This window comes from Podarcis gaigeae (genome assembly GCF_964106915.1).
Source record: "Podarcis gaigeae genome assembly, chromosome: 4".
NCBI classification, from domain to species: Eukaryota; Metazoa; Chordata; class Lepidosauria; order Squamata; family Lacertidae; genus Podarcis; species Podarcis gaigeae.
Window position 1 is genome coordinate 104,538,010 of NC_139677.1, and position 24,465 is coordinate 104,562,474.

At 49.0% G+C, this 24,465-nt stretch overlaps 2 protein-coding genes across 3 annotated transcripts in view; both read left to right on the plus strand.

Annotated features, from left to right (window-relative positions):
* LOC310843650 (uncharacterized protein) overlaps positions 1–14,990 on the plus strand; it is a 34,497-nt gene extending 19,507 nt beyond the window's left edge. The window contains exon 2 of the mRNA XM_083737285.1: positions 13,407–14,990. Within this exon, the coding sequence (XP_083593411.1) occupies positions 13,883–14,833 (951 nt within the window). The 5' untranslated portion in view covers positions 13,407–13,882 and the 3' untranslated portion in view covers positions 14,834–14,990. The remainder of the gene's footprint in view (positions 1–13,406) is intronic.
* Positions 14,991–16,730: 1,740 nt separating this feature from the next.
* Positions 16,731–24,465, plus strand: part of LOC310843256 (uncharacterized protein) — a 33,458-nt gene continuing 25,723 nt past the window's right edge. For both annotated transcript variants that reach the window (XR_014563570.1, XM_083736290.1), the window contains exon 1: positions 16,731–17,978. Coding sequence is in view for 1 of the 2 variants with exons in the window: in XM_083736290.1 (XP_083592416.1) it covers positions 17,010–17,978 (969 nt within the window). In the remaining variant the exon portion in view is untranslated. The remainder of the gene's footprint in view (positions 17,979–24,465) is intronic.

Below are 24,465 nucleotides of genomic sequence, written 5' to 3' on the forward strand. Positions count from 1 at the left end.
TGTAAATCTTAAGAGACTTGCATGTCAGGCCTCTTAAGGCTATTTGCAGGTGTAGCAGTGCACATAGCTGGACATAGGATATCACATAAAAAATAACACATGTTGCATTTTGTTACTAAATTACTTGTGGCATTCTAGCACTTTGGGAGAAACATTCTCCATAGTGGTCTATGCTTTACACTTAGAGGGAAGGTCAAATAATGAGTGAAAAATGCAGTTTGTTTTGTTTCTCCCTTTTTTGTGTGTTCCCAGGTGTCAAAGCTAGCTCTCGTCTGGTCTCACACCTCCATCATATCACAGCAGCAACAATCCCTGGTGAATCCCTGTAGGGCTTTCATACTGACCATGTCACCTTGTAGTGGCACAGGTTTGGACATTTCTTGAGAGAGATGTCTTTGCCTTGGCCTTTCTAGGGGATTTTTTATTATTATTATAGGCTCTGGTCTTCCACCCAAGGGAAGTTGCTCAGTTGTTCCTAAGGGACCAAAAAGCTAACTGCAGCCTGGATACACTTGCCCAATTCAAACGGAGTCCAGTTAGAATTTATATAGCCCCATGGTTCTCAACTTTTCAAACCAATCTGTGAAAAACCAATTTGAAATGGGCAGTTGTTCAAATTAGTCAATTTAACTCTATCAGGGACCATTCCTGTTAAATCAAAGCATATACACCTTCATGTATCTGCTGTTTAATGGATCCTGAAGCTGGGTAGAGAAGGTTGGCACACTGCAGAGTGCCAGGTGGAACAAGGAAATGTGGTCATAAATCGGTCTAATCAAAATACTGGACTACACAATGTTGTTGTTGTTGTTTAGTCGTTTAGTCGTGTCCGACTCTTCGTGACCCCATGGACCAGAGAACGCCAGGCACCTCTGTCCTCCACTGCCTCCCGCAGTTTGGTCAAACTCATGCTGGTAACCTCGAAAACACTATCCAACCATCTCGTCCTCTGCCGTCCCCTTCTCCTTGTGCCCTCCATCTTTCCCAACATCAGGGTCTTCTCCAGGGAGTCTTCTCTTCTCATGAGGTGGCCAAAGTACTGGAGCCTCAGCTTCACAATCTGTCCTTCCAGTGAGCACTCAGGGTTGATTTCCTTCAGTATGGAGAGGTTTGATCTTCTTGCAGCCCATGGGACTCTCAAGAGTCTCCTCCAGCACCATAATTCAAAAGCATCAATTCTTCGGCGATCAGCCTTCTTTATGGTCCAGCTCTCACTTCCATACATCACTACTGGGAAAACCATAGCTTTAACTATACGAACCTTTGTTGGCAAGGTGATGTCTCTACTTCTCAAGATGCTGTCTAGGCCTGTCATTGCCCTTCTCCCAAGAAGCAGGCGTCTTTTAATTTCGTGGCTGCTGTCACCATCTGCAGTGATCATTGAGCCCAAGAAAGTAAAATCTCTCACTACCTCCATTTCTTCCCCTTCTATTTGCCAGGAGGTGATGGGACCAGTGGCCATGATCTTCGTTTTTTTGATGTTGAGCTTCAGGCCATATTTTGCGCTCTCCTCTTTCACCCTCATTAAAAGGTTCTTTAATTCCTCCTCACTTTCTGCCATCAAGGTTATGTCATCTGCATATCTGAGGTTGTTGATATTTCTTCCGGCAATCTTAATTCCGGCTAGGGATTCATCCAGCCCAGCCTTTCGCATGATGAATTCTGCATATAAGTTAAATAAGCAGGGAGACAAAATACAGCCTTGTCGTACTCCTTTCCCAATTTTGAACCAATCAGTTGTTCCATATCCAGTTCTAACTGTAGCTTCTTGTCCCACATAGAGATTTCTCAGGAGACAGATGAGGTGATCTGGCACTCCCATTTCTTTAAGAACTTGCCATAGTTTGCCGTGGTCGACACAGTCAAAGGCTTTTGCATAGTCAATGAAGCAGAAGTAGATGTCTTTCTGGAACTCTCTAGCTTTCTCCATAATCCAGCGCATGTTTGCAATTTGGTCTCTGGTTCCTCTGCCTCTTCTAAATCCAGCTTGCACTTCTGGGAGTTCTCGGTCCACATACTGCTTGAGCCTTCCTTGTAGAATTTTAAGCATAACCTTGCTAGCGTGTGAAATGAGTGCAATTGTGCGGTAGTTGGAGCATTCTTTGGCACTGCCCTTCTTTGGGATTGGGATGTAGACTGATCTTCTCCAATCTTCTGGCCACTGCTGAGTTTTCCAAACTTGCTGGCATATTGAGTGTAGCACCTTAACAACATCATCTTTTAAAATTTTAAATAGTTCAGCTGGAATACCATCACTTCCACTGGCCTTGTTATTTGCAATGCTTTCTAAGGCCCATTTGACTTCACTTTCCAGGATGTCTGGCTCAAGGTCAGCAACCACACTACTTGGGGTATACAAGACATCCATTTCTTTCTGGTATAATTCCTCTGTGTATTCTTGCCACCTCTTCTTGATGTCTTCTGCTTCTGTTAGGTCCTTTCCACTTTTGTCTTTTATTATGGAAATCTTTGTACGAAATGTTCCTTTCATATCTCCAATTTTCTTGAACAGATCTCTGGTTCTTCCCATTCTATTGCTTTCCTCTATTTCTTTGCATTGCTCGTTTAAGAAGGTCTTCTTGTCTCTCCTTGCTATTCTTTGGAAATCTGCATTCAATTTCCTGTATCTTTCACCATCTCCCTCGCATTTTGCTTGCCTTCTCTCCCCCGCTATTTGTAAGGCCTCATTGGACAGCCACTTTGCTTTCTTGCATTTCCTTTTCATTGGGATGGTTTTCGTTGCTGCCTCCTGTATAATGTTACGAGCCTCCATCCATAGTTCTTCAGGCACTCTGTCCACCAAATCTAAATCCTTAAACCTGTTCCTCACTTCCACTGTGTATTCATAAGGGATTTGACTTAGATTGTATCTTACCGGCCCAGTGGTTTTTCCTACTTTCTTCAGTTTAAGCTTGAATTTTGCTATAAGAAGCTGATGATCTGAGCCACAGTCAGCTCCAGGTCTTGTTTTTGCTGACTGTATAGAGCTTCTCCATCTTTGGCTGCAGAGAATATAATCAATCTGATTTCGATGCTGCCCATCTGGTGATGTCCATGTGTAGAGTCGTCTCTTGTGTTGTTGGAAAAGCGTGTTTGTGATGACCAGCTTGTTCTCTTGACAGAACTCTATTAGCCTTTGCCCTGCTTCGTTTTGATCTCCAAGGCCAAACTTGCCAGTTGTTCCTTTTATCTCTTGACTCCCTACTTTAGCATTCCAATCCCCTATAATGAGAAGAACATCCTTCTTTGGTGTTACTTCTATAAGGTCTTGTAAGTCTTCATAGAATTGGTCAATTTCAGTTTCTTCAGCACAAGTAGTTGGTGCATAAACTTGGATTACTGTGATGTTAAAAGGTCTGCCTTGGATTCGTATTGAGATCTGTAAAGCTTTAATTTCCTTTTGTATCTGCAAATTCTTCGAAGCCGATGCGTAAACAAGTTGGGGAACATCAGGATTTTCTGTCTATGATAGAACTGAGAAATAAGGAGAATAACCTGAGGATTAGGTCAGTCCCAGAACTTGAAAAAGAGAAGTGAGTAAGATACTTAAAGTGAGTATCTTACACAGGAATTCAAAACATTTTGGCCTTTGGAAGAGGACAAGGACTTTAAGATAGTAAGTGCATTCAGACTTGGTAAGGGAGGGAGGAAAATCAGGTCGAGAGACTGTTTGATCTCCCTCAGATCGAAGGAAGAGAGAGATAAGATATTGAGTGCGCACTTCCATAAGGCATTAGAGATCCAAGATTCAAGAGTAGAAATCTACAAGGACACCCCCAAACATTTGCTTGAACTTAGAACCAACTATGGAGACTTAGTGGCATTATTGAGAAGTAACAAAGTTGCTTTTAGATGGGAATTCCCCCAGGGGGTATCTTTCTCATATAAAGGGAAAAAAGTTAAAATAAGATCGGTCAAAGACAAGGAAAAATTCTTGAGTGACCACGGAGGAGACCTTCAAAAAGAGGTCGAGGGAGAATTGAGAGCCTTAAGATCTGGAGTACTAGGCTCAATATTACCACCTTTGGGATCTGATCAGTCAGGGAAAGTGATACCACCGTCAAAGGAGGAAGAACTTCTGGGAGCAGTAGGAGGGAAATAGAAGCACAGCATCATGTCTCTGCAACTTTTAAGTTGGAATATCTGTGGTCTGAATTCCCCGGAGAAGAGGAGGAAGGTTTTTCATCTATTAAAAAAGGAACAATTGGACTTAATCTGCCTACAGGAAACACATGTGATTAGGCTTCATGGGAAATTTTGATCAACAAAAGGTTGGGTCAGGAGTTTAAAGCATCGGATAAGGTTAAAAAAAGAGGAGTGGTCATCTATGCAAAAGAAAGCCTATCACCTAAATTTATTTTTAAAGATGAACAAGGAAGGATTCTGGCAATTGAAATTCAAATTCAAGGAGAATTTTTTTTTATTTTAGGTATTTATGCACCAAATGAGGGAAAATCGGAGTTCTGTAAGAAGTTGCATGAGACAATGCTGGACTATATGGACTATAATAACATCATCATGATGGGAGATATGAATGGAGTGGTATCCACGAATATGGACAAGGCACAGAAACAGACTGTAACAAAAGAGGGCAGATTACCAAAAACTTTTTTTGAAATGACTGACAATATGGATTTAATTGATATATGGAGAACTAAAAACCCCCTGGAAAGAGAAGGAACATTCTTTTCTGAAGCCAAATTGACATGGACTAGAATTGACCAGATATGGACAACTAGAGCACTGGCACCTAAGATAAAGAAGGTGGAAATCTGCCCAAGAACTTGCTCCGACCATAATGCTGTAAAGATGGAAATGAAATTAACACTGACTGGCTCCTTCAGATGGAAGATGAATGACACCTTACTGCGAGATCAAGAGATTATCAAGAAGGCCCAAAAGACATTGAGAGACTATTTTGAAGTAAATTTGAGAACTATGGTGGAAAAAAGAGTAATCTGGGACGCAAGTAAAGCGGTTATGAGAGGGTTTCTAATTCAACAGAATGCTATAAAAAAGAGGACTCAAAATGAAAAAAAAGATAAAATTTTGGAAAAAATAAAAGAAGGTGAGAAGAAATTAAGGTCGAAACCAAATTCACAGGAGATTCAAGAGAAATTAAACAACACCAAGTACAATATATGAAATTGATAAATCAAGAAGTAGAATGGAAAATAAAACAGATGAGGCAAAAGACATTTGAATCGGCTAATAAATGTGGGAAACTGCTAGCTTGGCAGTTGAAAAAAAAAGACAAGTTAAATACTATTACAAACCTCGAGATAGAAGGGAAAAGTATTCAGAATCCTGTGGAGATCAGAAGGTGTTTCCAGAGATATTTTAAACAACTTTACACACAAGGGCCACAGAAAGAGACTGATATAGACCAATTTTTAAGATCCAATGGATTACAAAAAATATATCAAGAAAAAAAGACAATGTTGAATTACGCAATTACAGAACAGGAGATTGAAGGTGCCATTCAGAATATGCAGTTGGGCAAATCTCCAGGGCCAGACGGGTTAACCTCCAAATATTATAAAGTTTTGAAAGACTACTTAATTCAACCATTAAAGGAGGTTTGTAACGAAATCATGGAAGGGAAGAGGGCGCCAGAGTCGTGGAAAGAAGCTTTTATTACGCTTATACCTAAACTAGAGTCTGAAAAGACACAACTCAAGAACTACCGTCTCATCTCCTTGTTAAATGTGGATTACAAAATTTTCGCTGACATTTTAGCTAACAGATTAAAAAAAGTATTAGTAGAGGAGATTCATAAGGATCAGGCAGGCTTTCTCCCAGGTAGACACTTGTCTGATAATACAAGGAACATAATTGATATTTTGGAGATGTTACAAGTGAATATTAACACAAAAGCTGTTTTAATTTTTATTGATGCGGAGAAGGCCTTTGACAATATCTCTTGGAATTTCATGAAGAAAAATCTTAAGGGAATGGGGGTGGGACAAGGGTTTGAAAATGGTATAAGTGCAATTTATTCAGAACAAAAAGCCAAACTGATAGTTAATAATGTGGTGACTGAAGAATTTAAGATAGAAAAAGGAACACGACAAGGTTGCCCTATCTCTCCATTGTTATTTATTTCAGTCCTGGAGGCGCTGTTGAATATGATTAGAAGGGACAGTCAGATCAAAGGAATTCAGGTCGGAGCTAAACAATACAAATTGAAAGCTTTTGCAGATGACCTAGTCTTGACATTACAGGAGCCAGAATCTAGCACGAAAAGGGTATTAGAATTGATTCAAGAATTTGGTCATGTGGCAGGTTTTAAATTGAACAAGTCAAAGACTAAAGTTTTAGAGAAAAACTTAACACAGACTGAAAAAGAAAGGTTTCAGAATGAGATTGGTTTGACCCTAGTTAAGAAAGTGAAATATCTGGGGATCAATATGACAGCTAAAAACTCGAATCTATTTAAGGACAATTATGAGAAATGCTGGTCAGAAGTTAAAAAAGATTTAGAAATATGGTCTAAATTGAAACTTTAAACTTAAACTCTAAATTGAAACTCCGCTGCCACGGCCTCTGCTCCCTGCGGCTCCCCCTCCCTCACTTTCTCTAAACCCGGGAAGGTTCTGGGATGCCGCCCATTGTTGGCGAAAAACGGTGTCACCCCCGTGGACACGTGTTTCGTGTTGTTGTAGGCAAACTCGGCTAGCGGTAGGTAGTCCACCCAGGTCGAGGGCTGCTGGTTCGCGTAGCATCTCAGGTACTGCTGCATGATGGCGTTGACTCTCTCCGCCTGTCCGTTAGTCTGCGGGTGTCGCGCCGACGCCAGGCTGACCTTGACGTTCAGGAAACCCATCAGCTTTTGCCAGAAGTTGGATATGAACTGGCGCCCCCTGTCGGACAGGATGGACCGTGGTAGGCCGTGCACCTTGAACACGTGGTCTATAAACAGCTTGGTGGTCTGCTCGGCTGTGGCCACCTTCGCGCAAGGAATGAAGTGGGCCATCTTGGTGAACAAGTCTACTACCACGAGTACTGCCGTCTTGCCTCTCGAGCTGGGCAGATCCGTGACAAAGTCCAGGGCCACCCTCTCCCACGGTTCGAACGGTGTCTGTAGCGGTTCCAACAGGCCCGCCGGCGGCTGGTGTACTGGTTTGGCCCTTTGGCAGGTGTCGCACCTCCTGACGTATTCCGCGACATCCCCCCTCATCTTGGGCCACCAAAAGTCTCTGGCCACTAGGTCCACCGTCTTCTCCTTGCCAAAGTGTCCCGCGCTGGGCGCGTCGTGCAGCTGTTGCAGGACCCTCGCGCGGAGGTTGTCTCCCGGCACGTAGAGGGCTCCTTTGCGGATGAGCAGGCCGTCGCGTATTTGGAAGTCGTGGTCCCTCGCCGTGCCGCTACGCACCTCCTCCATCTTGGCTCGCGCGAAGGAGTCCGTCTGCAGCGCGTGACGCACCGCGTCCAGGTCCACCGTGGCTGACGCGCATGCCCACGCCTTTGGTGCGAAAATATGCTTGGCCGCCGCCGGTGCCTCTTCTTCGAGATACTGCGGTTTCCTGGACAGCGCGTCCGCCATGATGTTGTTGTTTCCAGGGATGTATTCTATTCTGAAGTCGAAATCTGCAAAGAACTCTGCCCAGCGGATGTGTCTCTGGTTCAGGAACCTCGCCGTGCGCCAGTACTCCAAGTTCTTATGGTCTGTACGGACCTGCACCGTGTGTTTGGCCCCGACGAGGAAATGCCGCCACGCCTTGAAGGCTGCATGTATGGCCAGTAACTCCCTGTCCCAGATGGTGTAGTTCTGCTCCGACTTGCTGAGTTTCCTGGAGTAGAAAGCGCACGGCCTCCAGTCCCCCTGGTGGTCTTGCTGCAACAGGACGGCCCCCACGGCCCTGTCTGACGCGTCCGTCTCCACTCTCATGGGCCTGCTGGGGTTCACATGTAGCAGGTGTTCCTCGGACGCGAAGAGGTGCTTGAGCTTCTGAAAGGACTGCTCTGCCTGCTCCGTCCAGATGAACTTCTTCTTCTTGGAACTGAGGGTGTCAGTGATGGCCGCTGTCTGCATGGCGAAACCGTTGATGAACTTGCGATAAAAGTTGGCAAAGCCGACAAACCTCTGGACTTCCTTTCGATTGCGTGGGCTCTTCCAGTCCAGCACTGCCCGTACCTTGGTACTGTCCATGGCGAGTCCCTTGTCGGACAGTTTGTAGCCCAGGAAGTCCACCTCCGTCTTGTCGAACTGGCACTTCTCCAGCTTGACGTAAAGCCGGTGCTCCCGCAGCCGCTGCAGTACTTCCCTGACATCTCTCTCGTGAGCCTCCGGCGACTCCGAGAAGATGAGGATGTCGTCCAGGAAGCAGACGCACTTCTTGTAGAGAAGACCCGCCAAGACATGATGCATGAATGCTTGAAAACAGTGGGAGCCATTTTGTAATCCAAAAGGCATAACTCTATATTCATAGGTGCCCAGCGGCGTAAACATGGCCGTCTTCCACTCGTCACCCTCCCTCACTCGTATGAGATTGTACGCTCCGCGTAGATCCAACTTGGTAAAGATGCGCCCCTTCCGCACCGTCGCCAGCAGGTCATCGATCTTGGGCATGGGGAAGGCTGTGGGCTTGGTTTTTGAATTCAAAATTCTGAAATCAACTACAAGCCTCCTTTGGGGCGTGTCCCGCTTCTTCACAAAAAACACGGGACTGCCCCCCACTGCTTTGGATTCTCGGATGAACCCCCGCTTCAAGTTGTGATCTATGAACTCCCTGCAGTTCATCCTCAGACATGGAATACAGTTTCCCAGTCGGCAGCGTTGCCCCCGGCAGGAGGTCAATCTTGCAGTCGTAGGGTCTGTGGGGAGGCAGCTTGTCTCCTTCTCGGGCTCCCCGCTGTGCCGCGCTCCTGTACATTTGAACTTGGCGCGCGCGCCCAGCCGGTGACTTTCCTTCTGACCGTTTCCCCGCTTCCTGATGTGGGCGTTGCCAAACCTGACTCCTCTCCTCCCTCTGGTGGTGAGGACACTGGTCCTGACTCCTGGGACTCCCCCTCCCCACTGCGCTCTGGTGGAGAAGCTGGTCCTGATTTCCAACTGCTGCTCAGGGACTCCCCGCTAGCCCCTTCCTCCTGGGGCTTCCCCCCTGGAGCCCCCCTCGCTCTGGCCACCGGCGCTCCCTTCTGTGAGTCCTCCGATTCGCTAGAGAGGCTTGTGGAATAACTCTGGCCACTGTCACTGCCTGCGCCCCCCTCGTACTCCTCCTCCTCACTCTCCATTTGCTCCCCCTCCTGTGTCTCTCCTTCTGAACCCCTGACAGCACCAAACTTTTAAACACCATATTTTCAGGAAAGCATTATTTAATGTCTGGATAAGGTATAAAGACTTATTGGAAAATAAGACCCCAAAGTGGTTGTCACCTATGGAAGCAAAGGCTATGAAAAGACTCAATATGGAGGCCAAATGGCCGAAATATTGGGAGATATTAGAATTAGAAGGAGATAAACTGAAATTGCAGAGTTTTGAGAAATTAAAGGACAAAGTGCGAGATTGGCTTCATTATTATCAAGTAAGAGAGGCCTTTAATTTGGACAGAAAGTTGGGTTTCCAGGTGGAAAAATCAAAATTGGAAACAGAACTGTTAGAACCTAAAACTAAGATTCTTTCAAGAATGTATAACTTGCTGTTGAAATGGAACACTCAGGATGAAACAGTTAAATCAGCAATGATTAAATGGGCACAGGACATAGGTCATAATATTTTGTTTGCTGACTGGGAAAAGTTATGGACCACCGGTATAAAATTCACGGCATGTAATGCCCTAAGAGAGAATATTATGAAAATGATTTATAGGTGGTACATGACCCCAGTCAAGCTTGCTAAAATTTATCACCTGCCTGATAACAAATGTTGGAAATGTAAAGAAACTGAGGGCACTTTTTTTCACCTTTGGTGGACATCCCCGAAGATTAAGGCTTTCTGGGAGATGATATAAAATGAACTGAAAAAGGTATTTAAATATACCTTCCTTAAGAAACCAGAGGCCTTTCTCTTGGGCATAGTCGGACAATTGGTGTTAAAGAAAGATAGAACGTATTTTATGTATGCGACAACAGCTGCAAGAATACTCATCGCAAAGTATTGGAAGACACAAGATTTGCCCACCTTGGAAGAATGGCAGATGCAAGTGATAGACTATATGGAGTTGGCAGAAATGACTGGCAGAATCCGAGACCTGGGAGAAGAATCAGTGGAAGAGGACTGGAAGAAGTTTAAAGACTATCTGCAGAAACACTGCAAAGTTTATGAATGTTAAAACAATGTTGGTTTTGGAAATAATATGGCATTAGTGATATAGCTTAAGAAAAAGTATGCAAAATGTAACAGAAAAGGAGGAAAGACTAAAGTTATATTATGTCGAAAGTAAATAACATTATAAAGGTGTTTAAGTATAAAGAGGAAAGATCGGTGACATAATAGAATGAACTTAATAATTAGAAATGAGATTTGAAAGAGGGTAAGGATTTGCTGTATCCGATTGGGTAAAGAGGAACACAAAAAAGGGAGGCGTGAGGAAGTCAAGAAAGGAAGCTAATTAAGTATGATTTTAAAAGCTGGAGTTTTTATGTTTTGTATTTGGTTGGGTGAAATTTTTCTTTAATGTATTCTATTTTGATCTGTTTTATGTGTACTTTTGATTATGTTTTATATCTTCTAATTTTCTTTTTACTTTTGTGGTGGTTATGTGTCTTTCTCTTTTTTGTGAAAACCTAAAAAATATATTTAAAAAAAAAGAAATTGAGCAATTTATTAGAATTAATGGTTTGCAGAAGATTCCCGATGGTAAAAGGATCCTACTAGATGGACTAATTACAAGATAGGAGGTGGAAAATGCAATAAACTCAATGCAACTTAGCAAGGCCAGATGGTTTATCAGCAAAATATTACAAGACATTGAAAGACTGGCTTATTCAGCCATTGCTACAAGTTTGCAATAAGATTATAGGAGGGACAGAGCACCTGAAACCTGGAAGGAAGTTTATATTTCTCTGATTCCAAAACAAGATCAAGATAGATCCAATGTAAAAAATTGTAGACCAATCTCTACTTAATGTGGATTATAAAATTTTTGCTAATAAGGTATATTGGCCAATAGGCTGAAGAAGGTCATGTCAGGATATATTCCTAAGGGCCATTCTGCCTAGAAGACACATGGAAGATAATATTAGGAATATAGTAGATATTTTGGAAAAGTTGGAAGCAAGAAAAAATTGTAAAGCAATGTTACTGTTTATTGGAGAAGGAGAAGGCCTTCGATAATGTAATGTAAAGTAAAGTAAAGTAAAGGAGAAGGCCTTTGATAATGTATCTTGGAGTTTTATGACACATATTTTAGAAAGTATTGGGGTTGGTCAAGAGTTTTTAAATGGTATTACAGTGGCACCTCAGGTTAAGTACTTAATTCGTTCCAGAGGTCCGTTCTTAACCTGAAACTGTTTTTAACCTGAAGCACCACTTTAGCTAATGGGGTCTCCTGCTGCTGCTGGAGCACGATTTCTGTTCTCATCCTGAAGCAAAGTTCTTAACCCGAGGTACTATTTCTGGGTTAGTGGAGTCTGTAACCTGAAGCGTATGTAACCTGAAGTGTATGTAACCTGAAGTACCACTGTAATGTGATCTATCATGAACAAAAAGCAAAAATTGCAGTAAATAATGTGGTATTGGAGGAAATTAGAATTGAGTAGGGTACCAGGCAAGGCTGAAAAACTCAAAAGGAAGAAGGGGGTTCTCCCTGCCAGATCTGAAGATTTATTTTGAGGCTGCAGCTCTTTGCTGGGTTAAGGAATGGATACAGCTAGATGATGCGGATGTTTTAGATTTGGAGGGATTTGACAATGTGTTTGGATGGCATGCTTATCTATGGTAAGACAAAGTAAAGGCCCATAATGGTTTTAAAAATCATGTAATTAGAAAATCCTTCTATAATGTTTGGATAAAATACAAAGATCTCTTAGAGAGGAAAACACCCAGATGGCTTTCGCCAATGGAGACAAAGGCCGAGAAAAAGTAAAATATGGAAACCAAGTGGTTGAGATATTCTGATTTGTTACTGGAAGATAAAGAAGGATATTGTAATGGTTCTAGGGGTTGCTCGTGCGTAAGCCGGTGCCCACACATGGCTAGGATGCCTAAGTGAACCTTTTCTGTCTGGACAGCCACTCACCCGTGGCTGTCTAAATCGCTGGCAGAATCCGTCAGTGGGCGTTTCTTAAACTTCTTCCAACAAAGAAGTTCTTTCACGCCCAGTCTCCTCCTACTTTCCCTGCGTGGAAGCCTTCTGCGCAAGGAGGGCGTAGGCAGCGGAGGACCCTTCCTCCCCCCCGCTGGTCCCCGGCAAGGAGTCATGTGACCCCCTCTCAGATTCCCCCATCTGCCCCCCTTCTCCACTGGAGCTGAGCTGATTCCCTTCCCCAGAAGATGGGCTGCCTCTCCCAATCCCGGGACGCTCTCTGGGATCCCTCTGGAGCTTGCTCTCTCCCTCCGGCACTGATGGCAGTTCCCTGACAGATATAAACTAAAACCATTTGATCAAATGAAAGATAAAATAAATTGGCTACATTACCACCAGATTAACGAATTGTATAAATTAGATAAGAAAAACGGTTTTACTTCAGAAATTGTGTATGTGAATGCACAGCCGATTACGTCTTGTGTGTTTGTCCATTCCAGGAACAGCATTCCTGACCCAGATGTTCACAGGAAGTCCCTAAGATGATTCCCCTTTCAAACAGGATACGTGAACCTAGGCCAGTAGGGTCCTCCTCTCTGGCAGACGGACAACCCTGTCCCCAAAGCCCCTCCCTCCCCCACTTCCCCATTGGGGTCCCCCACACAACCCATCACTCACCAGGATGGCTTTGGCCGTCTCCTGCTTGGAGCACTTCAGGGTTCAGAGCCCCCTGAGCTGAGCTGCCTGGCAGTTCTGAATCACCTCCAGCAGGTACAGCTGATCTTCCTCCAGTAGCTGAAAGGCAAAAGTCAGGCTGTCAGTTCCTCACGAAGGGAGGGCTTCCCCACATCCGAGAGTGCAGAGTGGGGGTCAAGGAGGGCAGGTCTGAGTCCCTGCTCTGGTACTCTCCAATACTCACCCCTGGGAGAGGGATGCGCAACCGCAGCACATCTGCAAAGAGAAGGACATGGGGACAGGTGAGTCTGTCCCTGAGCACCTGGCAAGGCTATTCCAAGAGTTTTCTCCTGGGTTCCAAGTCCTACGGCAGGGAAGGAGAGACATCCCAAGCCTTGGGGACCAATCCTGGCCTCCTTCAACCAGAATGTGGCTCCCCAGGCCAAAGAGATGATCAATATCCCAAACGCACCCCAATGAAGGGGGAGTGTGGGTGTGGCGGGCGCAAACTGTGCTGGTCCCGTGGGTTACCCGAGAGGCTAGGTCTGTTATGTAGTGAAGTTTCACCCTGGGCCAGCAGGGGGATACTGTATATAGTTTTCACTCAGGTCTGTAGATAGTTTTCACTCAGGTCCGCGTCAGTTATTTTAGGCGGGAACTTTGGGCTGTTGTTGTTACAGTGTTGACAGCCGGCTGACTATAAAAGCAGGCCGGCTGAGCTGTTTGCAGTCAGTTCTATTCCAGCTTACAAAATAAAGAGCTACTTGGAGAAATCGCTGTGCTGGCTGCTATGTCAACCCACAACTTAACACTGGCGACGAAGGTGGGATTGATGGACATCAGAGCACAGCCAGATGTGGCCAGCCTCTGAACTGAGCTGAATCACTGAGCTGAATCACAGAGCGAAATCACTGAGCGAAATCACTGAGCGAAATCACTGAACAGAACCAATTCAGAGCTGACTGTTCTGGCTAGAGCATGGTGTTCCATCCATCGCCCTTCACGCCGGCATCGGAATCATGGCTTCACTTGTGCCTCTACCGCCGTTTGCGCCAGCTTCTGAATCATGGGACTCCTACCTCGCTCGGTTCGACTGCTACCTCCAAGCCAACGAGCTGACAGCAGTATCAAAGGATCGGAAGCGGGGCCTATTCCTCAGCCTCTGTGGGCCTGAGGTGTTTGAGACGGCCCAAGCATTGGTTGCGCCTGACGCAGTCCAGGCAACACCATGGGACACGATCCAAGAGAAGCTCCGCAACCACTACGCACCAAAGCCGTCCAAGATTGCTGCCCGCCATGCGTTCTACCACCGGAACCAGGCAGAGGGGGAGTCAATCAACAACTACACCACCGCCCTGCGACAGGCTGCAATGCACTGTGAGTTCCGAGACTTAGACAATGCCCTGATGGATCGAATCGTCTGCGGGGTCCGGGACATCCATCTGCAACGGCGTCTCCTCGCCAAGCCAGACCTCACGCTACAGAAAGCCATTGAGGAGGCTGTGGCCTCAGAAGCTGCTGAACGCTCCGCCCAGGAGATTCGCAAGTCCAGCAGCCCGCGTCTTGCTAGAGAGCCAGTTCCGGTGCATCACGAAGAGGCCAGCAGTGATGAGGCATCCTCCAGTGAAGACGATGACGTGCACCAGACAAAGTGGGAGCGCAGGAAGTTCCAACAGAAGTCCAAGGGCCAACCGGAATGTGCCGGCTGCGGAGGCAACCATTCCCGTGCCAAGTGTCGATTCAGAGACGCCATCTGTAGGAAGTGTTCCAGAAGGGGCCACATCGCTAAGGTCTGCCGATCGGCTCCGTCTGACACCCCCCCCTTCATCGACTCGCAAGTCCAAGTCTTCACTCCAGTCTGCCAAGGAAAGTTGTTTCGCTCTCACCAACTGCCGCTGCCCGTCTGGAACCACGATTGGTCAAACCGACTCGCCTACGCGACGCAAGCTGAACGTCACGGTGCTCATTGAAGGAGCTCCATGTGACATGGAGATCGACACCGGGTCTGCCCTGTCCATCGTGTCATGGAGCACCATCAAAAGACTGGTACCCAGAGTGTCCAAAAGGCAACTCGACTCTCACCGCGTACACCTGAGAGGCTACCAGGGAAACAACATTCCCGTGGTAGGCGTTGGCCGGTTCCGGATCACCTTCAAGGAATTTTCGGACCTGCTCCGGTTGGTGGTGGTCAAAGGTCAGCGGCCAAGCCTCCTAGGGCTAGACTGGTTTGATGCCCTCGGCCTGGAAGTCACCGGCATCAACTGCATCTCTAACGCAGAGACTGAGGGTCTGGTCAAAGACTTTGCCGAAGTTTTTGACGGCACCTTGGGGCAATATACAGGTACGCCCATCTCCTTTAGCCTTGATCCACAAGTCGCCCCCATCAAGCTAAAGCCACGCCGGATTCCCTTTGCTCTCAAGGCTAAGGTGGATGAACAACTGGACAAACTGATCGCCCAAGGAGTTTTGGAGCCGGTTGACCACGCCAAGTGGGAAACCCCCATCGTAACGCCTGTCAAGCCAGATGGGTCGGTGTGAATCTGCGCTGACTACAAGTGCACGATCAACAAGGCACTTCAGCAGCACGCTTATCCGGTTCCTGTTGTCCAACACCTGCTGCATTCCCTGGGTGAGGGTAAGGTCTTCGCTAAGCTGGACCTTGCCCAAGCCTATCAACAACTGCCCGTCGATGATGCCACTGCTGAAGCCCAGACGATCGTCACCCACCGGGGGGCATTCCGTTGCCGCCGGTTGCAGTTCGGGGTGAGTGTGGCTCCTGGCATCTTCCAAAGCCTTATGGAGCGTCTCCTGCAAGGGCTTCCGGGCGTGGTACCATATTTTGATGACGTCTTGGTGTCTGCAGACTCACACCAGCAGCTGTTCAAGCGCCTCCGTGCCGTGCTGACCAGGTTCCAAGAGGCCGGGCTCAAGGTAAAGAGGGAAAAGTGCCAGATCACCGTTCCACAGGTAGAGTTCCTGGGCTATCTTATTGATGCCTCCGGCCTTCACCCGACCACATCCAAGATCCGCGCTATCCAGCAGGCCCCCACCCCAAAGAACAAGACGGAGTTGCAGGCGTTCCTGGGGCTGCTGAACTTTTATAACATGTTCCTGCCCCACAAAGCCACAGTGGCTGAGCCTCTTCACCGACTCCTTAGCACAAAGACGCCTTGCGCCTGGGGTCATCGGGAGACGGCGGCCTTCAACGCGGTCAAGACTCTCCTTTCATCAGACAGTGTGCTGGTACAGTACAGTGAATCCAGGCCGCTGGTCCTTGCCTGCGACGCCTCACCTTTTGGCATCGGTGCTGTCCTTAGTCACCGTTTTCCAGACGGAAGAGAAGCACCACTCGCTTACTTTTCCAGGACGCTATCTCCGACGGAACGGAATTACAGCCAGCTTGACAAGGAGGCATTGGCACTTGTGGCTGGAGTGAAGAGGTTCCATGAATACCTCTATGGCAGGACTTTTGACCTCATCACTGACCACAAGCCACTCCTGGGCCTCCTCGCCGGTGATCTTCCAACTCCACCGGTCCTCTCGCCACGCATGCTGCGATGGACTGTTTTCCTGGCTGCCTACCACTACCGGCTCATCCATCGCCCGGGGAAATCGATGGGCCATGCCGACGCCCTCAGCCGTTGCCCTCTTCCAGCATTTGTGGAAGACCTGGCTCCAGCTTCATCGCTCCTTCTGATTGAGGATCTTCCGGCAGCGCCTGTATCGGCTGCCACTGTGGCCTCCGCGTCTGCCCAGGATCGCACCATCAGCCGGGTGCTCAACTGGGTGTGGAGGGGGTGGCCACAAGGGCCTTTTGCATCGGAGTTCCAGCCCTTCGCAACCAGACAACATGAACTCTCAGCTGTGGGGAGACCGCGTCGTGATTCCCCAGGGACTCCGTCAGCGCGTCCTGGAGGCTCTGCACGTTGGCCACCCGGGAATTGTCAAAATGAAGGCGTTGGCTCGGTGTTACGTCTGGTGGCCTAATATGGATGATGGCATCACTGCCTGGGTGTCCGCCTGTCAAGCGTGCCAAGAGTCGAGGCCTGCACCACCGGCAGCTAAGGGACACACCTGGGAGACGCCAAAGACACCCTGGTTGAGGGTCACATCGATCTGGCTGGCCCCTTTCACGGCCGGACCTTTATGGTAGTGGTGAACGCCTATTCCAAATGGCTGGAGGTCGCCCTGATGCCCTCCACCACTACCGAAGCTGTCATCCGGGTGCTGCGAGGCCTGTTTGCAACGCATGGGTGTCGTGATGTCCTTGTCTCTGACAACGGACCGCAGTTCACGTCAGGCACGTTTGAGCGGTATCTTTTGGGACTGGGCATCCGCCATGCCCTAACGGCACCCTTTCATCCATCCAGCAACGGGCAAGCGGAAAGAATGGTGCACTCGGCAAAAGAGGCACTGGCGCGCCTGGACCGGGGAGACTGGCATGAGCGGGTCGCCGAATACTTGTTCGTGCAACACATCACCCCTCATGCGGCCACAGGGCGGAGTCCTGCTGAACTGCTTATGGGCCGCCGCCTCAGGTCACCGCTCGACCGGCTACACCCGGACTTTGCCGTGGCTGAACCCCCAGGCTGTGCCAACGCGCCACAGTCATTTGTCCCAGGAAACCAGGTCTTTGCCCGGAACTATGTGGGGGACATTCCTTGGGTGCCAGCCACAGTAGTGGGAGTCACTGGACCTCGCTCGTACCAGGTGGCACTCGAAGACGGACGCTTGTGGCGACGGCACATAGACCAGCTTAGGCGCAGGGTTGGGGACTTGGACACTACCGAGGTGCCCCCAACTGCGCTTGCGGCTCCAGAAGAGACACGTACAGATGGCGAGGCCCCACCTACACCTCCCTCGCAAACCGCCAGCGTGGAGCCGAACCAAGCTGCTTCAGAGGGTCTGCCAGACTTACCACAGACTCAGACCACTCCACTTGCGGAGGCTCCACCCACAGCAGCGGATCCAGGGGAGTTGGTTCCAATGCCACCTAGGGTCGCACCACAGCCTCAGCAAGAACTGTGTGGCCCTCCGGACTTGGCTACCAGTCCCCGGCGGTCTGGCAGAGTTTCCAAGTGCCCAACTTATTTAAAGGACTATGTTGTTGGACATGTATCACTGTTGGTCTAAGTATGGGAAATGTAACCGATATGCTTTTGTGCCTAATCGAACCATTACGCGTAGTGCTGTATATAAGGAAACCATTACGATTGTAACTAATGCCTTATCTCGGTGGGGAGGGGTGTTATGTAGTGAAGTTTCACCCTGGGCCAGCAGGGGGATACTGTATATAGTTTTCACTCAGGTCTGTAGATAGTTTTCACTCAGGTCCGCGTCAGTTATTTTAGGCGGGAACTCTGGGCTGTTGTTGTTACAATGTTGACAGCCGGCTGCCTATAAAAGCAGGCCGGCTGAGCTGTTTGCAGTCAGTTCTATTCCAGCTTACAAAATAAAGAGCTACTTGGAGAAATCGCTGTGTCGTCGGCTATGTCAACCCACAACTTAACAAGGTCCAAGTACGGTCCATGGTCAAAGGTGCAACGTGGAGGCAGAGCCCCCTGAGCTGAGCTGCCTGGCAGTTCTGAATCACCTCCGGCAGGTACAGCTGATCTTCCTCCCGCAGCTGAAAGGCAAAAGTCAGGCTGTCAGTTCCTCATGAAGGGAGGGCTTCTCCACATCCGAGAGTGCAGAGTGGGGGTCAAGGAGGGCAGGTCTGAGTCCCTGATATGGTTCTCACCAATACTCACCCCTGGGGGAGGGATGTGCAACCGCAGCACATCTGCAAAGAGAAGGACATGGGGACAGGTGAGTCCGTCCCTGAGCACCTGGCAAGGCTATTCCAAGAGTTTTCTCCTGGATTCCAAGTCCTACTGCAGGGGAGGAGGGACATCCCAGGCCTTGGGGACTAATCCTGGCCTCCTTCAACCAGAATGTGGCTCCCCAGGCCAGGGGTAGGCAGCTAAGGGCTGGGGGCTGGATGCGGCCCAATCGTCTTCTCAATCTGGCCTGCAGACGATTCGGGAATCAGCGTGTTTTTACATGAGCATAATGTGTCCTTTTATCTAAAATGCGTCTCTGGGTTATTCATGGGCCCTGCCTGGTGTTTTTACATGAGTAGAATGTGTGCTTTTATTTAAAATGCATCTCTGGGTTATTTGTGGGGTACAGGAATTGGTTCACCCCCCCCCCCCCACAGAAATAGGACTATACTTCCTTCTCCTACCTTTATAGTAAACGTCTACGCAACAAAACCGAATTGACCCAATTTTGCCTTCCTCCATCAACCTCAACTTTGCTCTTCAATTCAAAAGACAACACTTCCCTGTCCCCAGGTGAAAACACCTGGCCTTTCATTGGTAGAGCTGCCACCACGCCACAGTGGCGTTTACCTCAGTGCTGCGCGAGGAATGACTGAGAGGGCAGCGAGATGCTTTCAGCCTCAGACGCTTGGCGGGTTCTGAAATAATAATAATCATAATTTTTATTTATACCCCGCCCTCCCCAGCCAAGGCCGGGCTCAGGGCGGCTAACAAGCAATAATAAAAACAAGTTGAATGATTACAACTTAAAAACAAAATTAAAATACAACATTAAAATATTGAAACATTAAAATATTAAAATGTAGCCTCATCGCAGGAGGAGAAAGGAAAGGAAAAAAGAAAGAGAGGGAGGGAATCAAATTGGCTCCAAGCCAAAGGCCAGGCGGAACAACTCTGTCTTACAGGCCCTGCGGAAAGAAATCAGATCCTGCAGGGCCCTGGTCTCATGAGGCAGAGAGTTCCACCAGGCCGGAGCCAGAGTTGAAAAGGCCCTGGCTCTAGTTGAAGCCAATCTAACATCCTTAGGGCCCGGGACCACTAGGGTGTTGCTATTTATGGACCTTGAGGCTCTCCGTGGGGCATACCCGGAGAGGCGGTCCCGTAGGTACAAGGGTCCTAGGCCGTGAAGGGCTTTAAAGGTCAAAAGCAGCACCTTAAATCTGACCCTGTACTCCACCGGGAGCCAGTGCAGTTTGAAAAGCACTGGGTGAATATGCTCCCATGGCAGAGACCATGTGAGGAGCCTCACTGCAGCATTCTGTACCCTCTGGAGTTTCTGGGACAGCTTCAAGGGCAGCCCCGTGTAGAGCGAATTACAGTAGTCAAGCCTGGATCACTGTGGCCAGGTTGGGGCAGGAAAGGTAAGGGACCAACAGCTTGATGCGGCGAAGGTGGAAAAATGTCGCCTTGGCTGTTGCTGTAACCTGCGCCTCCATGGAAAGGGAGGCGTCAAACCCAAGCTCTTAACGGAAGGCAATGGCACTAATTGGGCCCCTGCAAGAGAAGGGAGTTGGTCCCTCATCCCCATACCATCCCGACCCAGCCATAGGACCTCTGTCTTCGAAGGATTTAGTTTCAATCGGCTCCCATGAAACCATCCAGCCACAGCTTCCAAGCATCTGGTCAGTGTGTCCGGGGACGAGTCAGTGTGGCCATCCATCAGCAGATAGAGCTGAGTGTCATCAGCATATTGGTGACAGCCCAGCCCAAAGCTCCGGATAATCTGGGCAAGGGAGCGCATAAAGATGTTAAAAAGCATCGGGGAGAGGATTGCGCCCTGCGGCACTCCACACACCAAGGACTGGCGCGATGACATTTCCCTCCCTAGTGCCACCCTCTGTCCCCGACCAGAGATAAAAGAGCACAGCCAGTTACGGGCTATGCCCTGTATCCCCATGTCTGCGAGGCGGTGGTCCAGAAGATCATGATCAACCATGTCAAAGGCTGCTGACAAATCTAAAAGGATTAGCAGTCCCGACCCACCTCGATCCATTTGTCTACGGAGATCGTCTGTTAGGGCAACCAGAGCTGTCTCGGTCCCAAAACCAGGACGGAAACCGGACTGAAATGGATCTAAAGCCGATGTTTCCTCCGGAAACCTACCAAGCTGTTCAGGACCCCTCTCTCGATTACCTTACCCACTTCAGAGGGTCTGCCAGACTTACCACAGACTCAGACCACTGCCGTGCCTGACATTCCGCCAACTCCACTTGCAGAGGTTCCATCCACAGCAGCGGATCCAGGGGACTTGGTTTCAACACCACCTAGGGTCGCACCACAGCCTCAGCAAGAATTGGGTGGCCCCCCCCGGGACTTGGCTACCAGTCCCCGGCGGTCTGGCAGAGCTTCCAAGCGCCCAACTTATTTAAAGGACTATTTTGTTGGACATGTATCACTGTTGGTCTAAGTACCGTAAGTTAAATGTAACCGATAATGCTTTTGCACCTAATTGAACCATTACGTGTAGTGCTGTATATAAGGAAAGCATTATGATTGTAACTAACGCCTTATCTCGGTGGGGAGGGGTGTTATGTACTGGAGTTCTCACCCTGGGCCAGCAGGGGGATACTGTAGATAGTTATGCAAATGAAGGATCAAAAGTGATGTTCAGTGATTGGATAGTTTTTGAAAGTTGCTACAGTAACGTTGTACTGGAGCTCTATATAAGCAGGCTGACTGAGCCCTTCAGTTCAGTTCAGTTCTGGCCTCTGAATAAATGTGCTGGTCCAGGGGGGAGGTTACCATGGAGTGAGGTCTAGGACCTGAGTCGAGGGTCCTCCACGGGCGAAGCGGGGTCCACAGCGAGGAGCCGGGCAAGGACAGGAACTCTGGGGGAACCGGACTGGGTGCTGGCTGAAACAGCTCTTCAACGGCGTTGCTCCTGCAACCTGGGACCGGGCTGACTGACCTTTATCTTCTCTGAGGCCAGGGGTGGTCCCAACCCCCAGGAGACCCGCCTCTCCTGGCCTTAAGGCGAGCACTCCTCCTGGGAGAAACCAGTTCCCTTCGCCTCTCTGTCCTAAGCCTCTGCAGTTCAGGAGAGGCTGAAGGGTTACTGGACCCAGGGGGAGACTCACCTGTAGGCACTGAGTCTTCAACCACCTCCGGAGCCAGAGTGGATTCACCTGGTGCCTGCTCCTGAGGATCCGGCACAGGTGCAGGCGCTTCAGAATCAAGGCCCTGCCCCAGTTCAGCCGGCCCTGGAGGCGGGGACTCCTGTGCAGGCTGGGATTCCTCCAGTTCAGTCTCTGAATCGGATTCCAAGGCCATCACAGTAAACAAGAGCTGTTTGAAGAATCGCTGTGTCGTCTGATATGTTCACCCACAACTTAACACTGCAGGCCAGATTCACGACCCTGGTGGGCTGGATACGGCCCAGGGAACACAGTTTGAGGGCCCCTGGTCTACACTGACTGGCAGCAGCTCCCCAGAGTTTCAGGCAGGGATTTTGTCCAGCCCTTGCAGGAGATGTCAGGGGTTGACCCCGGGACATTCTGCATGCCAAGCAGATGCTCCAGGGCTCCCCATATTTCCTGGACTTCCAACATTATGCTATTAGCAAGCGTGGAGATTCTACCTGCCTCTTTTGAAAGGAGAACACTCACCTGATCAATAGTAATAGTGATAATAATAATAATAATAATAATAATAATAATAATAATAATAATAATAATAATACATTTATACTCTGCCCATCAGGTTGGGTTTCCCCAGCCACTCTGGGCGGCTTCCAACAAAATAGTAAAATACAATAGTCCATCAAATATTAAAAGCTTCCCTAAACATAATAACATTCTCAGCAGAGATCGGACGGCCATCTGCCATGGATGCTTTAGCGGAGATTCCTGCATTGCTGGGGGTGGGACTAGATGTCCCTGGGATCCCCTCCTCTCTCTCCACTCCTGAATTCCAGGAGGAGCTTCCTTGCCTCCTGCAAAGCCCTTTTCCCTGCAAGCTCTTCCTCCACTTTCCGGCCAAGGGAGGGAGATGCTCAGAGTCCAGCCAGGAGCCTCACCCCCAAAAGGATATCTGGGCATGGGCGGAGCCAGGGGGGCAGCTGGCCCCCAAAATGAATAAAAAATAATAAGAATCTGAGGATCTGCCAAGCGAGAGAGGGCTGAGCTGGGTGGATTCGGCTTGGCAAGGGTTAAAGGGAACTGAGCTGCCTTCCTAGAGAGGACAGGAAGCAAGGGGGGGCAGGTCCTCCAGAGCGAAGCCCCCTCCCTCCCCAGTCCTTTTCTTGCTTTGGTGTCTCTCCTGCAAGGGCTGCCTCGCTCTCCCCTCCTGGGATCTGGTGAGTCTCCTCTCTCTCCCCCCAGAGGGTGCAGTGGGGAGACGGGGGGGGGGGTCCCAGGGCTGCAGCAGGAGAGGGGGCCTGGGGGGCCTGATCTGCTCCTGCAGGGGGGGGGACCCCAAGTCAGGGAGGAGGAGAGGGTCCTGCCAGGGAGGGGCCAGGTCTGCCACGCTCTCCTTCCTGCAGATCAGAGGATCCCTGACTCCCACGAAATCGCCCTGGGACTTTGTGTGACATCGCTCAGCCTCATTGCACTACAAAGGGAACATGTGCAAATGGTTTTCCAAAGCTGGAGGAGGAGGTGGACTAGCCCCCCCCAAAGAAAACAACAACCCATGGGGAGGAAGGAAAGGTGGGAGAGAAAGGCCAGGGATAAAGAGAGGGATCCCAGTCCAGAGTCTGGCTGCTGCATTGCAAACCAGTTTGTGTTAAGCTATCTAATAGAACAACAAAAAAATCAAGGACAACAAAAAAAAAAATCAAAAAATCAAGTTTGGCTCCGCCCATGTGGCCCTCTGGGGGTTGGCCAGATACATTCCTGGCCCTCAGAAGAGAGAAAAGGAGACCTCACCCCATGAATCTGTCTGGACAGCGGCAGAGATTGCAGAAAAGGAGACAAGCAGGGAGGGGAGGGTGGGGGGAGCAACTCCAGAGGACCCCCAGGTCAGGACCCCCACTAGAGAAAAGCATCCATTTATCACAAGATACAAATAAGTCCCTTGTCATTCGGTTCTGACTTCATGCATTGACTGGAAAGCAGCAGAAACCAGATTGATTTAATCTGACAGAAATCCCTTCCGTTGCCTCCACATTTTGCATTGCTAGAAGGCTAGAGACTTATTTCTTCTCCTCTTCCTCCTCCCCTTGTTCCTAGCAAGGAGCATCATGCTTGTTCAGGGAACCATTCCCCCCCCCCCCCCGTCCTACAAATTCTGTAACAGAACAATGTATTTGCTTTGTAGGATTTGCTAGAGTTTCTCATTTAGACGGGCAGAACTTGGCAGAAGACCAAAGGGTTCCTTCTGATCTCTCAGAGGCTTCCTGAGAGCACAGATGGATGTGCGAGACTCAGCTGGCCCTGAAGCAGGAAGAGGCCATGCCAGCCAAACTGGGAGCAGTGGGGGATTCTGGCAAAACTCTGTGAAGAAGACCCTGGGTGAGGAGGACACCCTCCGCTCAGAGGTGCAGAGCCAGCAGTTGAGGCAGTTCTGCTGCCATGAGGCCAAAGGACCCCGAGAGGTTTGCAGCCGACTCTACCACCTTGACCGTCAGTGGCTGAAGCCAGAAAGGCACACGAAGGCTGAGATGCTGGACCTGGTGATCGTGGAGCAGTTCCTGGCTGTCCTTCCCCCGGAGATGGAGAGCTGGGTGAGGGAATGTGGAGCGGAGACCAGTTCCCAGGCGGTGGCCCTGGCCGAAGGTTTCCTCCTGAGTCAGGCAGAGGAGATAAAGCAGGTGAGAGAGACTTCCCTCTGGATACTCCCAA